The sequence below is a fragment of the Sinohyriopsis cumingii genome, unplaced genomic scaffold (assembly GCF_028554795.1).
Source record: "Sinohyriopsis cumingii isolate HCF-2022 unplaced genomic scaffold, ASM2855479v2 utg002530l, whole genome shotgun sequence".
Classification (NCBI taxonomy): Eukaryota; Metazoa; Mollusca; class Bivalvia; order Unionida; family Unionidae; genus Sinohyriopsis; species Sinohyriopsis cumingii.
In genome coordinates, this window is record NW_028316239.1 from 169,063 (window position 1) to 187,368 (window position 18,306).

The following is an 18,306-nucleotide window of genomic DNA, read 5'->3' on the forward strand; positions in this document are numbered from 1 at the left end:
ATAAATACTGTAAGTGACAGTGAGGTCAGTGAAAATGATTGAAGATGAGTGATGAGATTATCCATTCTTGTGTGAAACTGCACATATTCAAAGTTTGGTAGAAATGTACACAAAGTTGCATATTGCATTTTCTTTTGGTGCCTTCTTTTTACTAGGAAATATAATAATTATTCTGTATGTTTGGGGCTTCGTCCTTGATTTTATCACAGTCATGGGAACTTGCCCCCAATTTTCAAAATGAACAGTTATCTCAGCCTTAATTTTTTAATAAATATCAACGTCTGAATTGCTAGCTTGTTTCAAGGCACTTTTTTGAGTTAGCCAGGAATTGCATTAATGTTACATGTACTTGTGAATACTAAAAGGTAATCTTTCATTTAAGCTGTCCCAAAAATTGAATTTCACGACAAAAACAAGAACTTGGTTCAAGAAGATACATTGGAGTTGCGATGCACGGCATCAGGATTTCCAAAACCTACCATTACTTGGAAGAAAGACGGCCAGGCTTTGAACCAGACTGAGAGAATTCATCCCAAGGAGGGACGACTGGTTATCTACAATCTGGGATTTGACGATAAGGGAGAATACGAGTGTGTAGCCAGTGATTTCAATCATACTGCTAGTGCTACAATGGTTGTCAGGGTCAAGGGTAAGTTGGATATTTTTAGTCAGTACATCATAATGATACTTAATGTTTGGGTAAATTGGGCAACTGTATACCTACATATTCTCCCCATAAACATAATTTCAAAAACAGTACAAACTAGAACAAAGGATTTGATTTTTTAATGACTATTTTTTGCATTAATTGATATTATTGACTGAAACGGGAATTGTTCCAAATTTGAACGTTAGTTTCCATACTTAAGGTTTTTTGGTAAGTAAACCAACATTGGCCTAAATTTAGACAAGATTAAACCCTAAATATTCTAAAGCAGATATAAAAACTTGAATTACTTTAAAAAGTAACAAATACTATTGTTGTACAAATTATTTGACAGGTTGCCCCACTAAACAAGAAAAACCAACACAGTGTGATGAAACATGAGGATCATTTTTTACTCTGCTATAATTATATAAAATAATAGAATCATCTGTTCAGCATTTCTATTTTTTCTTACAAATAGTGGTGTTTGAAGATTTAATTTCTGTATTTAAAAAAATCAGATCCTCTATTGCTTTGCCAAGACCAGACTGGCAGAGATCAAGTCCTAAACATAAACCCATTGGCTGTATTTAGGCTTCAGTCTGGAAATAATTTGGGTTTAAGGGGTTAAATAACTATTAAAGCACAGTGCAGTTGATGACAAAATCATTTACAGAATGTACAAAATGGTCATAAATTTTTAGGTAATGCTAAAAGCCCTGGTTTACACTTGCAACACCAACATAACAGCACTGGCATAACATGCAAAGACAAATGGATGAGTTAGATGTCTCTCTTGAGAATTCATATTGTATTGTCACTCCAGTTACTCAGTGTATGTTGTGTCACCTCCTAAATGTCTTGATATGTATCATATTGCAACCAGGCCAGCACTGCACAGCTTTAGCAGATAAGCTGGAAAGGCTGTGTCTGCCAGTCAACTATTTATTTTCCCCATTTGTAAGAAAGGGAGATAACTCTGAAAGTATTAATTTTTCAGACTTATATTATTGCATGCTTGCAATTGATTCAATTAGAAAAATAAGAAAAACTATAATTCTTTTGTTCCAAAAGTTTCTTTATAATTTATTACATGCTTCAGGTTTGTAAAAAATGCATGTTTAACTTGAAAAACGTCTGTGCATCCATATGAGGTATTTAGCTTATGATATTCAGTTAACACTTTACCTCATGCAGGTGCCATTGGACGCCTCTACTCCATTCACATACAAGTGCCTTTGGATGCCTCCTAACTGATTCGCATACAAGCGCTTTTGGATGCCTTTACCCAATTCGCATACAAGCGCCTTTTGACACGTGCTGTAAACATCAGCCATTTTGAGCGGGTTTTCATAGAGCCACCTTTGAGGAAAACCCCCTATTAGATAATGCATTCATTTCTGTGAATGACCATTACGTCAGATCATGTGGTCGCTGTTTATGCTCTGGTCAAAATCTGCTATTTAAAGTAACTGGGTTGTATTCTCCACTCTCCACAATGGATTTTGTTAAGTACTTATGGAGTTTTCACGATTAGAATCACAACTATGAAAGCTTCATTAACTTAGGTAAAGGCTCTGATATTGATGTAGGCAGCAATTAGTTTTTATAATTATCAAATTCAGATGACTTAGTGATGTAAACGCAGACAGAGAACTTGTAAATTTGAAGAATGAGAAATGGCAGCTACGGTTGGTCGCACAGCTTCACTGACTTGACGGTGATCGAGTTCTCTCAATATTTTAAAGCACATTCAAAATTCTTACATGAAAGATAATTACATAGCTATAACGATCAGACTTTACTATTAAATTTTTCCATAATAGATGTGTAGCAAAAATGTAAAATGGTTAAATTTGCTGTTAAACGTAACATACACTAAAGGGCCCTGAGTGGTCTAAAGCGCTCTGTTACGGAGCACTGCCATCTCACCTCTGTCTGCATGGGTTTGAGTCTCGGATTCAGCCAATGTGGGTATGTGAGATAGCTTGCCAGTAGCTTCTCATGGGTCGGTGTTTCATTCCGTGGTTTTCGTCCTCCACCATTAATCCTGGCCGCCATGTATAGCCTATCGTGTGCTGAAAAATGGCGTTAAACCCTACAACAACAACAACAACATACACTACACTGCTTAACAGTTAACAGGCAGGCTAATGTGTATGGAGTCGAGTAGGTAACAAGTATTCTTTTTATAGCACATTGCACTGGGTAACCTTGCTACATGTGTATCGAAGGGCTAAAATGCCATACAGTCTATGAGGTATAGGGTTAAGTAGGGGAAAGTGACTTGGAAATTTAGATTCAGAATTTTATAATAAAGTAGACCATTTCAAAATAAATTTCAAGTAATGTAGACAAAAGTTCTTATTAAATAAATGCCATTATTGGCTCATACATGTCATAGACCAGCATAGCTTATGGGATGGCCTGGTTGTCCCAAGTCGAGTGACTGTCCATCCATTTATACAAGTTTGTTTTCATTTCTCAATGCTATGGTCTTACTACTAAGTAACAGAAAAGAGCAAAAACCAAAAAGTTTTGTAAAATTCAACAAAATAATTTATTTTCTGTGAATTGCAAATTAAAAAAAATAATTTACTGTGTCATGAATTAAATCCCAAATAGTCCTGAAAGTTCTGTCACCGCTCCGGTGACCTAGTGGTTAGAGCGTCCGCCTCAGAAGTGGGAGGTCGTGGGTTCGAACCTTGGCCAAGTCATACCAAAGACTTACAGAAATGGTACTAACAGCTGCCTCGCTAGGCGCTCAGCATCAAGAGGTTAGTGTTAGGACTGGTCGGCCTGGTGTCAGGATAATGTGACTGGGTGGGACATCATACTTCGTGTCTGCGGCACGATGCCCCAGTGCTAGACATCACTATAAACTGCCACAGTGCAGACTTCATAGCGATATAACTGAAAAATTGTTAAAGCCATGATAAAAATCCTAATCACACACACACACCTAATAAGTTCTATCACAAGTCCAAAAGTATAGAGTATTCTGAATAAATTCCATTGGTGTTCCGAAAGAATTTCAATTTTGAATGTAATAGCTTGGAATGGTGTTGATGTGCTAACAGTCTGGATGTATTGTGATATAATTTAAAATGTCCTTGAATGAATTCCAAATGATTCCAAAAATAGTGATTTAGTCAAAAAATATTAATGAACACATTGAAATTCCAGTAAATAATTTTAATAAAATAAATCCTCTCAAATTTAAACTGAACACAACTGAAATTGATTCCTCTAAAGCCTGATACGATAGGAATAAAGAATTTCTGTTTACTTCTCCATTATAAAAAAGTCACAATATGTGGACCAGAATACGGGACAGAAGGGGTCAGAAGTTCATTTCTGTAATATTTTAAGTTGACGACAATATCAGGACTGTTACTAAAACTTTAGCAAAGAACATAGCAAATAGTCAGTACACCAGGAATTCCCAAAGGGAATACCAGTATTCTAAATTTAGACTTAAGCAAACATGTTAACTAAAAAATTATAATACTGTAATCTACCATTTAAAGCAACAATTAGCTATGTTATATGTTGCTTACAAAAATTAATACATTAGTCAGATGGGTCCAACTCTACCCTCAATTATGGACAATAATCAGTCACACAATATAAATTAAATATACATAATCACTACTAAACTAATTGGATTGCCAAGAAACTTTGCACACATTTATCCACGTTTTCTTTGTACTAAATGAAAATGGTGCTGATCCAATATGGCCATCATTGCAGCCATCTTGAAAATCTTTTCACAGCTTCTCTTTAATGCAAAGTTACATATTGATACGGTGTTTTCACCAGAAGACTTCTTATAATGTCTGGTAGGTTGTAAAAGAAAATGCTGCCAGCTGGATATTCAGTATGTCCACCACAGTGGCCATGATGAAAATCTTGATATTGTTACTTCACATGAATTGACCTTCATGTCAAATTGACAAGCTTCTTATGATTGGTTTGCTCGAAAGGAAAATAGTGCCATTGTGACATCCAGTATGTCTACCACAGCAGCCATAATGAAAATCTTGTTATTTGTACTCATCCTGAATATAAAGACATAGGATTTTCACCAGAAGTCTTTTTATGGTATCTAGTAGGTCTTGACTAAGTTGTGCCAATCTGATACTCAATATGGCCACACATTTGCCATCTTGAAAATCTTATCGCTACACCTTCAAGAAAGTCACATCCGCATAGGGTTTTCACCAGAAGGCTTTGTATGAAATCTAGTTAAAACTAATTGAAAATGAATTCCTGGAAATTCTTTTTCAAACAATTGAGACTCACCAAGGAACTTGTTTTCTGTCAAGTTCCTTCTATCTTGTGCTTGATATCTTTTTATTGGATTTTCTCCCATGTTTCAGACAAGCTAGCAGCTTTGTGGCCTTTCCTGGGTATTGTAGCAGAAGTGATTGTCCTTTGCATCATCATCTTCATCTATGAGAAGAAACGCAGCAAGCAGCTAGAGAGTGAAGAGGATGCCCCAGATGGGCAGTGAGTTATTTCTCAGAGTCCTATGCACAATCCAGCTTTTTAAATATGACACATAATAGTCTCCTTAAAAATGTCAGATCAAACACAGCATTGGGTACACAGAAATGAGTTTTGATAACCTGTAATCGGTTGTTGTCCATTTCAGATAATGGAGGTCAGACAGTATACTACAATGATCTGATTAAATTTAAGATTTTTAACTAGTTATCAGAAATACATTGAAATTGTAGTAAAGTTGTTTTTATCTTAGTTCAGAGAAAAATAACATGTTTCTGCAAAAATTTCTTCTGAAATGATCTAGTAGTTGAGAAATAAAATCAACTTGGAAATCATTATTTACTGTATTGCGGACTAACATATTCTATTTTGTTGAAATTGGTGCAAAATACTAATAATCATTCCAAATACTGTCATTTTGCTACTATATACAGACATGCTCACCCTTATGATTTGACCACAAGTATTACGGAAATCACTTATGGACTTTTGGAATAATAGCTGGAATTATGCCAATGTGATTTTTTCAGTAAAAATCAAGATATTATCATGTCTATGTTTGGTTTAATTCTGGGTTTCATATTTGAGTTAGTTGAGGTAAGAAGGGAATCGGAACAATCTGGTGCCAAGACATACCAAAGACTTATGAAAACAGTACTAACAGCTGCCTCGCTAGGCGCTTAGCATTAAGAGGTTAATGTTTCGGACTGCTCTGCCTGGTGTCAGGATAATGTGACTGGGTGGGACATGATACATGTCTGTGGCATGATGCCCCAGTGCTAGACATCACTATAAACTGCCACACTGCAGACATCATAGCAGTATGGCTGACAAATTGATAAAGTTACGTTAAAATACTAAATCACACACACTCCTTCAGATGTGAAACATGCCAAGTGTCACTTTATGTGTCTGATTGTTTCAGGTTATTCCACATACGTGTAAATTACAAACAAAGTGAAGATATTAGTTCTGATGTTTTAGAATAGCACCAGAACAGGTAATAAACTTGATAGGTGACTCTTAAGCACATAAGTGGGCATGAAATAATGCAACCATATTAGAAAAAATAGCAAGTGAAGTTGTTTCATGAACATTTATTACTGATACTGGGTTGTAAATTTACCTCTGACATTCATGGAGTGGATGGTTATAAAACTTACTTTTCTCTACCTGTGATTATCACAATTTAGGTATAACATTGTAACAAACATAACATGTACAAGTACTTGGTTGAACTAATAAAGAATACAATATTTCTTAGATATATTTTAACTTTAATATCCATTTAAAACAGACCAAAATACAGATGAAGTACAATGGTAACTTGTCATTTTACCTGTATTTGCACCTGTACAGGCAAATTTGTTACACATGAGTCTTGATGCTAATCTTTAAAAATAAAGTTTTGGCACCCACCATCATTTTTCATTAAGAGTTTGTGTATCTACTGTTTAAATTTATTGAAATACATGCAATTTAAAAACTATGCAGTTTTCATTTTTTTCTCAAACAATTCAGCACTTCAGCTTAAAATACTTTTTTTTTTCGAATTAAAAGAATCCAACAGCTTGAAGAAATTAACAGCTTGCTATTCATTTAAACTGAGGATCCATACATTAAAAAGTGGATGAAATGATGCCATGAATTTATATTGTCACTAATTTGAATAAACTTGGTCTTGTAATTCTTTTAAAGAATCTAAAGCGCTCTTCGTTACGGATCACTGCCATCTCACCTCTGTCTGCGGCGGTTCGAGTCTAAGATTCAGCCAATGTGGGCATGTGAGAAAGCTTGCCAGTAGCTTCTCGTGGGTGGGTGGTTCTTTCCGGGGTTTTCCGGGTTCTTCCTCCACCATTAATACTGGCCGCCATGTATAGCCTATCGTGCTGAAAAATGGCGTTAAACCCCACAACAACAACTTTTAAAGAATAGTTTATTGTATAAAATTAACCCTAGTTATGCCCCCAGTATGCTGTATTGTTGTGGGGTGGGGTGGGGTCCTGTAAATGTAACTATTGCCGTGTACATTGTCTAAACATTTTCATTACAGAAGGAAAATATTATCCCTATGAAACTTGGCACACGTATTGGACTAGTGGTCCAGATTTACCTTTCATTTACTATATTGTAAAAACAGTATTGTGTAGAGTGAATTTGTTGACTTGGTTTTGTTGAAATGGCAATGTGTTACAGATTATTATAGATCTTAAATTTCGTATAACCTTCAAACATTTTTAAAAATTTTTGTTTGCATTTGTGCTTTTATGTGGATGTTATTCTAATTACATAACCTGCTGCAGAAGTAAGTCATAATTATATCAAAATTGGAGTTTCTTGGAGTTCATTTGGCTCTTCAGCAGTATGATAATTGATGATGTAGTGATCAGACTTGTTTTGGGGGGCAAAATTTGGTGAGTCATTGGAACTAGATGGTCCCGGTTCAGCTGGGACAGAGGCTTTAGCCTCCCAGACTGAAAGATAACCATGTTGTCCTTGACCTTTCAAGAAAAATTAACATTTTACTTTAGACTCTCTGTCTCTGTCTTTCTCTCCTGCTGACCTTTTTTCTTCTTTTTTCACCTGATTGCAGCTGATGTACTGCTTGGTAAAGCATGTACTTTTCCTGACTTATTGAAGAAATGGTTTACTTTACCCTCATTGGTATTTACGTCCTCAGTTATGGAGCTAGGAATGCAGCAAAGCAGAATATTAAATTTTTTGCTACATATCTTGCAGTTCGTCTGTTCTTCCATCAACAATTTTATTTTAGCTTCCAATTAGTTGTGATATGAGAAACATATGACAGGTATCAAATTCTATTTACGATACACAGCCTGTGATATGATTTTTTATCAATACACATGTTAACTTGAGATGGTCTTTTTATCTTTGTGTCTGTCAGTGGCTGGTGGTGCGGTTTTATGTGTGTTGACATACTGGTTGTATTTTCTTTTAGCAAATTACAGACAGACATACATGACATCTTTATATACCATTCTCACTGATAATAAGATAATAAAAGTACTTTAAAACAGACTACCTGATAGCTTTCAGTGAGTTTTATTATGTTTTATGCCATTTAAGGTAGGCTTCATTTGATAGATACAATACTGACTTAAGCCACCATGACCTTTGTTTTGTCACTGCATGATAAACATAACCATGCCCCGAGTGGCCGAGTGGTCTAAAGCGCTGTCCGTTACAGATCACTGCCATCTCACCTCTGTCTGCGTGGGTTCGAGTCTCGGATTCAGCCTATGTGGGTATGTGAGAAAGCTTGCCAGTAGCTTCTCGTGGGTCGGTGGTTCTTTCCGGGGTTTTCCCGGGTTCTTCCTCCACCATTAATACTGGCCGCCATGTTTAGCCTATCGTGTGCTGAAAAATGGCGTTAAACCCTAAAACAACAACAACAACAACAACAATAAAAAAACAACTAAATATGATATTGATTACAGGTCAATTCATACAAACATATGCATCCTTCAAAATTAGAACTGTACATAGTGGATGTGTTTTTCAATTGGTAGAACTGTACTTAAAAGGACTGAAAGAGCATCTAATATGACTGCCTTCCCTGGACTTTAAAGTAGTTGACATGTCCTATACATCAAATCTTTTCAGCATAGCATGAATAGCATTTAAAAGCCACCTGATTGAAAGAAAGAAGTCAGCTATATAGCTAGTCCTTTCACATTTAGTGTTGTACAAAATTTATATAAAATTTATCTTTTCAGAGACAACCCTGGTGACAACAGAGCAGGAGTGAGGAGACGTAACTAAATCACAAATTGATCCTTGAAAAACAAGAATACACCATTTATACCAAGCTTGAGAAGATCATTTTCAACAGAAATCCATTGTATAATTGGTAACAGCATCAGCATCATCAACAGTTGAATAAAAAAGGGATCTAACTTGACAAGAATTGGCAAAACATGCTCACTGTCCCACTTATATTCAAGTACCTTAATATTGAACAGATTGAAATATTCAATAAAATGTGGATCAACAATGAACCAAATAATAGAAATGTTTTTAAAAATTGCACAAGATGTACAGATTTTAATTACAGTATGCATATATACTAGAGATGCATTTCTTTGGCTGAGTATTAATGTCTTGCCAGATATATCTTTTGATAGAAGAGAGATAATCCATTATATAAGGAAATTTTATGAATATATTGCATACTGCTCTCACAGGCATTCCACTGAATTAATTAATATAGTAGCTGTGTTCACTACTATAGTAATTCATATCTTTACGACTTGTCTGGAGTCACTTCTCTTTTTCTATGTTGATTGCATTAAGTTTATTGTTTCAGGCATTTGATGAATTCTAATTGGAGAATTAAATCATTAAGAACAGATATTGTGCCACAGAAAATGCTAAAATCTATTAGTCAAAGTGGCAGTTTTTTTATATTCTTATTTTTTTTAAATGTTGAACAATTTGTATATAATAATTGTTGAATTTTGCCCCAAATGTAAGTACCTCATAGTAAAAACAATTCATTGTTTTGGTTTTATTTATTTTAAGGTAGTATGCAGTTGGTTTAGTTTGGTTACTATTTTAATTTATTAAATGGATGCTGTTAGAGATTTTAGGTATTTTCGTCTGGAATAGTACTTTAAAATGTGAAGTAGGGAAATTTTAAGATATTGATAAATTTCTCCAGTATTGAATTGCTTGAAGGCTTTTGAGTGGGTTTGTGCATAGCATGCTCACATTTCTACATCCTAGTTGCAGGTCTGGAGAATAATTTTATTAGAAGATTATGATTGTTGTTGTCAAACACTTCTTCCATATTACACTGTATGTATCGTTTTTAAGACAACAGTGTATGTATGTGCTTTTGAATGTGAAATGATTTGTGAGAGTTTTCTATGTCCATTTTATAATAATGTATTTACCCATTGTAATATATTGTGCACATGAATATAAATCTGTCAGCTGTTATTAGAAATGTTGTGTAGAGCATTATTATGGCAGAATCCTCTGGAATACTTGTACACATTATTTGGGGCCATATGGAATGTTTACAGACATGTAGGTATTCATTTTCAGAATTTTACACGTACATACTATGTACAGTGTAAATGGTAATGGCTGTTTCTTTAGTTCTTTTTTTTTATTTTAGGCATGACTTTTCTTTTTATAGAAATTAGTATCTTGAACAGCCAAGAGAAATGTCTATTGTCAGTGTTCAGTCTCAATAGTATCTTCTGTACAATATCAAACAAAGAAAAGCTTTTATTGTAAGGGCAACTAGACGTTATGGTTTAAATATACAAGTATAATAAATATTACATTCATTTAATACCTAAAGGTGTTTTTAATCTTCCATTCACTGTATGACATAAATGAAAATAGTGCCAATCTGGAATCCAATATGGCCAACATGGTAGCCATCTTGAAAATCTTTTCACTGCTTCTCCTGAATGGAAATTCATATTGGTATGGGTTTTCGATTGATGAGGTTTAAAATATAGCAGAGCTTATATATAAACCATGTGGTTTATAGGCTTTTTTTTTTCAAGAGAAAGAAGACATTCTATATGAAGCAGTTTTATAAACTAGGTAAATCATTAGAAATTGGAAGGGAAATATGGATTATATTTCACACAGCAGTGATTTCATAAGCCCTACTGTTTATGGTATATAATTTGACTACACTCGGGTATTGCTGGTTAAATGTGTGCTCCAGGTAACTGGTCTACAGTCTGCCTGCACTCTACACTTGTAAGGCTGGGTTTTTACTAAACTGTAGATTTTTCAAAAATGAAAAACAGGATATGAAACAGTATATAAGGTATTTGTTTTAAAGCTGTATATGAAGGGGTAAAAAAATGAAAATTAAATAGATTACAGTTAGTTTGACTCATAAAGAATATCTAACTTTATAAATGGGATGTCACCTTTGACAGTTTTTGTCTTGTTGTGACAATCACTTTTTCATTGGTACATTTGGTGGTGTGGCATTGTGGATTTGTTGACATGGCCATCATCTGATTAAGATTACCTGCCTCATTTGTTTTATAGCTAGGCCATACCTCCAACCTACACAGGTATTACCAACTGGTTGTAAGACGGTCTTTGTAATGTTATTTCCAGAAAGTAAATAATTGATAACAAAAACATTGCATCTAGATTTATTTACGAATTGGTTCAGTAATAATTAGATAAAATCAAACACAAGTTTGGAGTACAGATGTACCTTTGAAAGTTGACCAGTATACCATATTGTATTTGTATGATGACATAAGGCCAGAGGTAGTGTACAGTTAGTACTTATAATTATTACAAATGCATGTAGCACAGGATTGTTAGAGTTTGTGGAATATAACTAATGTTACAAACGGGAAATTATCATTGTTTTATAACCCTCTGTCAATTTAGGAATTTTTATGTCATGGTACATTGATTTGCTTTGAATAATACTTGTATATTTGCATAATTATCCCTTAAGTTAATAAATAATTCATAACAGGTTTCTTTTTCGATATCATGTCCCATTCTTTTAATTTGTCAGAAGACTTGTTCAGAGAAATAGCATTATTTCCTCCAAAAGAAATATGACAAAAGCAAAAATTATTGAATTCTTTTCTTTAAAGATGCAGAAAGGTCCACAGACCTGCCAAAAATTATTCACAAAATGTACTTTGAAGGAGTTAGCTGTTGCATAAGGAGTTACCTCCTTTAAACCAGACCTGCCAACTCTTGTGATTTTGCTGTAAGTCTTACAAAAAATACCCTTAAAATATGGACTTGAGGCATACTAGCAAAAAATAAGGAAAAAAATTATGGTTGCTGAAAAATCCAGATAATTGGTCATCCATGTGTTATTTGGATCCGGGTTTCATCTTAGAATTAGTGAAATTAGTCAGGGAACCGGACTAACTTTACAGCAGCACCCCAGATGCTTTAAACTGCACCTATTTGTTCATGAGAAGGGTCTGCATGATCAAACTGTTGATTATATAATTTAAGATAAAAGAGAAAATGAGCTTCTAGAAAAGTGTTAATAATCAAGACAGGAAAAAAATGGACTATTTTAATTTGTTAATGATATACAGATAAGTGAAGTACACCAGACTTGAATGCCAGAGAAGTTTTTCCTGGGGCTGATTCTTTAGCACTTCACAAATTTGCCATTGTTAGTATTGATTAGTAGTCCAGATTTATTGTCAGATTTTTATTGACATGCAGTGATATATTAATTATGATTAATTTATCCATTTAGGTCAATTTCTGGGGCTGAAAACATTTCCTTTATATATTTTTGTCTCACCAAAACCTTGTTTATGTTGGGACCTAAAGCATTATACAAATGTGAAAAATATTTGGCATTTACAATGGCTTTAAAATGCAGAAGTTTTTTCAAGTTATCTGATAATGAAAGCTAAAAGCATTGGAAACGCCATATATATTTCAAGTTCATATGCTTTGATCAGTTAGTTTCTTATTACACAAGATTCCGGAAGAAAACACATTATATCCTCTCGCTCACTGCAGATAATGCATATGTACATGTTATTTTTTTAGTTTTGGTTGCTTCTGGATATATTTGTCATTTTCCACATCAAAAATATTACTGCTGAATTGAAGACACCGGTTCATTTATTAGTGCTATTTGCTAACTCGCTCATAAAGTAGATGCAGCGTCTATAGTCCTACACAAGAACATGAAATGATACCTGCACTATAGCTTATATACTTTAAATCATGTATATTATATAATTGAATATGCTAATAATGACAAATGTCTTTACTCCAAATGTAGTACTCATTACCATGCCTTCTATGCAAACTGTAGAGTATACTGCCTTATTTAGAGACTGCCTTATCATGAAGTTCATTATACCTATAATTTCACTACTACTTAATGAAATTGGAAGTGAAGGAGTGCTTTATATTTTCTTCAATCCTGTCATTCACCAACATGTGCCTGTCCAGTTATCCTGCATACTGTGTGGAATACTAGTTACAATTACAAGGGTAAATAGAACAAAGTGTCACAAAATAACACAATGCTCTGGTGGCCTAGTGGTTAGAGCATCCACCACAGACGTGGGAGGTTGTGGGTTCGAACCCCAGCCGAGTCATACCAGAGACTTGTAAAAATGGTACCAACAGCTGCCTCGCTAGGCGCTCAGCATTAAGATGTTAGTGTTAGGACTGGTCAGCCTGGTGTCAGAATAATGTGACTGGGTGGGACATCATGCTACATGTCTGCAGCATGTTGCCCAAGTGGTAGACATCACTTTAAGCTACCACACTGTAGACATCGTAATGATACGACTGGAAAATTGTTAAAGCTACATTAAAAATCTAAATCAACACACACACACTCACAAATCAACATCTGCAAACTGTCAGAATCTACTCAAAGATTAAAAAGAATGAAGTGTAACAAAATAATTTTTCAAAAAAATAGTTTAAGTGCAGTGGGTTGTTGTTGTTGTTGTGGGGTTTAACACCATTTTTCAGCACATGATAGGCTATACATGGCGGCCAGTATTAATGGTGGAGGAAGAACCTGGGAAAACACTGGAAAGAACCACCGACCCACGAGAAGCTACTGGCAAGCTTTCTCACATACCCACATTGGCTGAATCCTAGACTCGAACCGCCGCAGACAGAGGTGAGATGGCAGTGATCCGTAACGCAAGTGCAGTGGGTAAATTCTGGTTTGTTATTTCATAATGCTGCCCCCCCCCCCCCCCCCACCAAACAACAAATGAGTGGGATGCTTAAGTATCATGGTAAAAAATATAACGTATATAAATGCCTTCAGTTTGTCGCATGTAAAATAAACATTTTTTGACGGTACTTCAAAAAAACGTCTGTAGGAAGTTGCGTTTTAAACTATTTTGATTCTGACTGTGGAAGGTTGGTTAGGAAAATCACGTTGTGGGTTGTGTTAACAAAATGAGAAATCACTGGTGGGGTTGTCAGGATAAAAAAATGAACATATATTTGAAATCACATCTAATTCCATCCTAGTGGTATAACGTGAATTAAACATTGGGTCAGAAAATGATGCCAGTACACGTAAGTGCACGTAATTTGTATGAATTCGCGTAATTTTAAAGCAGTGATACGCGTTCCGCAAATTATGTCAATGTCCCAGATATGAAACCTGTATTTTACGCAGCATGCAATTTTTATTAAACTGTTAACTTTGAAAGTGCATTTTGCGACATAATTTGCGCTGCCAGTAGTGGTCTTACAACGGACACATGGTACTAATGGTATGGAAAAATGGGAACCAGCCTGGAAATGGGTGACCATAAAATAGAGTATATATGGGTTAGGCTGACCAGGATTGGTTAATAATGTTAATTGTAGGAAAAAGAATCTTTTGAGAGCTTATCCTAGTTGTAAGTGAAAAAAAACAGAGACATTGTTTTATTGATGGAATTTCAGTCCCTTAACAGTCTTGAGTTTGGAACACTCATTACAAAAATTAGCACCTGACTCTTTGGTGCAGAATTGAAAGCACACGTTTCAAACACGTGCAGGTCCAGAAAATGCCACAGCTCATATCCTTTCCTCTACACAGAAGCTGACATCCATGTTTTATCTATACTGATAAATATAGGTTTGGTGATGAACACTCAAAAATTTAAAGTTCTTGAATTTTTAATATCATGGTGTTTGTGTAGGTTTACTATGGGAACTGAATTAGTACCGTGAGTCCTATAGACAGCCACAGCAATACACAGTGTCTCCACATATGCAAGTGCAATTTACTTTACTGTAAATGCAATCACGTGGTTCTGTTCTATTTTTGGATAACAAGCAAATTTAATACATTTTGTAAACCACAGAGTGACTTTAAGTAGGATATTAAATGCATATTCAGATAGTCAACTGCTGCCAAGAAAGGGGGAGGGGGAACATTGTGTAGATTTAACTATGTTAGGTTGAGTGTTAAGCACTTTGGTTTATATCTGAGTGATGCATATATAAAATTTATACAATTTGCCATTTATAGAGTAATTACAGTAAGCAATATAATTTCTCTGTTGTGTTTTGAAACGATGATTCAGATATGATCACTCAGCTCTTTTCCACCATGCTTAATGTTGAAGACCTCTCATGACTTTGCATTCCTCTAATTTTTTTCAGTGGATGTTTTGAAAGTTCATATCTTGCATTTTAATGGACTTATTTCTACTTTAGTTTTAAACTATATGTCTTCAGTGGGGGGGTGGTGGATTTTAGGTAATTTTTGTCATTCAAAACTTTTTTCTGTAATAATACATGTACTTATAGATGGTCACCTTGACGTTTTACTCATTAATTGCATAATATGACAAGGCTGGTAATATATTTCAGCATTAAATTGAAGAGCAATAAATGGTGATATTAAAAAAGATGATTCTTTTTAGACAGCTTTTTTTAAAATATTCTTATTTTCTTAAATTAAGCTCAAATATTTAAATGTTGCCTGAAATGCGCCATTGTTCTTTAGGTGAAGATGAACTTGCAATATAAATGTAATATTCACAAATGTAATCTTTGACAAGCAGGACTGTGCACATTGCTTACTTGTGTATTGAACTAGGGCTATCAAGAAAATCAAGGGTGAATATAGGACACGGGGTACTAATGGTATGGAAAAATGGGAACCAGCCTGGAAATGGGTGGACATAAAATCGAGTATATGTGGGTTAGGCTGACTTGGATTGGTTAATAATGTAAGTTATGTTGTAGGAAAAAGAATCTTTTGAGAGCTTATCCTAGTTGTAAGTGAAAAAAATAGAGACATTGTTTTGTTGATGGAATTTCAGTCCTTTAACAGTCTTGAGTTTGGAACACTTATTACTAAAATTAGCACCTGACTCTTTGGTGCGGAATTGAAAGCATGTTTCAAACACATGCAGGTCCAGAAAATGCCGCGGCTCATATCCTTTCCTTTACATAGAAGCTGACATCCATGTTTCATCTATACTGATAAATATAGGTTTGATGATGAGCACTCCAAATTTTTAAGTTATTGAATTTTTAATATGGTGTTTGCGTAGGTTTACTATGGGAACTGAATTAGTACCGTGAGTCCTATATGCGACATCCATATAGCTGGATACTTCAGTTTGACGTGAATGGCTGTTAAACTAAATTGATTGGTTCATTGGGTCCTGGAAATAGAATTTTATGGACGTTTTAACCTTATTTTCGTCATGGAAGTTTTACAAATGCACGTTTCGAATAAGGGCCATATAGGAAACCAAAATGGCTGAATAACGGGGTTTGTCTTCAGACGTCGTTTTTAGTTGGCAAATACTGGCTGGTGATAGCTATGAAGAAAATGAATTTCATGTATATCGGTCTGTTGGACATTGGGAAAATGTCACTGGAAATACCAGTATGTGACTATGAGCCCCCCCCCCCATGTACATGTCACCAATATGAGTACATCAGAGGAACATGCTGCAATAGCTGGGCAGCAGAATAAAAGGCTCTGACTGGCAGTTGGGTGGGAAAATCAACTGATATTTACATTGATTGAATTCAGAGGCAGAAAGACCCAGAGACGTTCATGTGATCATTTATAACAGTAAATCAAATAAACAACTTTAGCTTATAATATTGTGTTCAATTCAGATTGTAGCGGAATAAGCATGGCATGTGACCTCAGAATCTTGACATGTTGAGACTTAGACTTGAATGAGTATTTTGGGGTTCAGCGGCAAACTGACGAAGATTGTAACAAGATTCAGGAGAGTGATAAAGTTGCTAGTGCTGATAGTTTGGATGGGACAGAGACCAAGTGTAAGAAAGGATAATGCCTAGCTGAGTGCTTTGAATAAGAGTTTCCTTGGATTGACAAAATTCAGATTCACTCTGATGGACAAACAAGAATTATGTCAGTGTTATAAAGAATGTAAAAATTAAACTCAATGGCAACCAATAGTTATTATAATTTGCATAGTTTTGTGGGAGGGGACTGCAACTTTTGCTAGTGTGACTCCTATTTTTACCAAAATGGGAGTCCTGGACTCCTAGATTTAAAATCCTAGTGAGACCTCTGGAAAACTTTTCTTTTCAGAACAGAGATATCCAAGAGGGAATACCCATGGGGCCATACCTATAAGATGTTGAAAATCGCACAATCATAAAGAACAGTAACTTGTTCAAACTAGTTATGCATATGTGTTTCAGACGGCAGGCAATGAAAGGAGTTCTCAGCGCAGAATAATATTCATACATAGAGGAGGAGAATATATTAAATTCAGAAACAATTAACAGATTAATGCTGATAGGGAACATCAGAGAATCCCCATACAACACAATTACATGTCTATAGTTGGCAGAACTCCTATGGCAACAAAAGAATAATGCGACAAACTTTTATATCATGCATATGTATTACTAAAGGAAGTACATGCTCTCTGTGTGCAAAAATTAAATGACATTAAGCATGAGACTGACTGATCTGCATAAAATCAAAGCAAGATGGATAAAATTTGTCCTGTTTTTGTTCGGTTCTAACTTCTTCCTATGTATATTTTGATGATGGTGATATTTATCTAATACACATCATTTTGAAGCAGTGTCATTAATGATGAAATTGATGAAAAAATACTTGATGTCAATCTGATATATGGATTCTTTACTACACTGCAGATCTCTTCATCCTGATTCTTTTTTACCATCTCCTTTAGTTTTACCATCTCCTTTAGTTTTACTGGTACCAGTGCTTTAAAAAAAATTGTAACTTCTATTTTCTTGCAATCTAAATATTTGTAGTCGTGTATTATTGTCAAAAAGTAAAATGTGCTTAGTTTTGTTGTAAAATCTAAAACTATTAATTAGCAAGGGACTAAAGTAAAAAGTGGGCCAACTTCATGTGTGCAGAAAATATTGCCATGTTACAGAGTGTTGTTACAAATGTATTTTGCAAAGTTGTATAACAAGCACTTGTATTGTCACCACATATTCCATTTAAATAATAATATAATTATTTCTGCATATTCATATCAGTATTTTCCCACTGGTATTTTCTGATCTGATGTTGTTCGTTTCTTGTGCAATTTTTACACATCATGAATTCTCACAGTATCATTTTAAAAACAATGTAATCTGCACCAAATTGAGTTGTTTGAGAAAAAAAAAACATTTTTCTAACTCAAAAATCA

General features: G+C 34.8%; 1 protein-coding gene across 2 annotated transcripts in view; it reads left to right on the forward strand.

Moving 5' to 3' along the window:
* Window positions 1-11,649, forward strand: part of LOC149770178 (neuroplastin-like) — a 45,583-nt gene extending 33,934 nt beyond the window's left edge. For both annotated transcript variants that reach the window (XM_089949274.1, XM_089949275.1), the window contains 3 exons: window positions 383-649; window positions 5,029-5,158; window positions 8,893-11,649. In XM_089949274.1, coding sequence (XP_089805400.1) covers window positions 383-649; window positions 5,029-5,158; window positions 8,893-8,938 — 443 coding nt within the window. In that variant the 3' untranslated portion in view covers window positions 8,939-11,649. The remainder of the gene's footprint in view (window positions 1-382; window positions 650-5,028; window positions 5,159-8,892) is intronic.
* The last annotated feature ends 6,657 nt before the right edge of the window (window positions 11,650-18,306 follow it).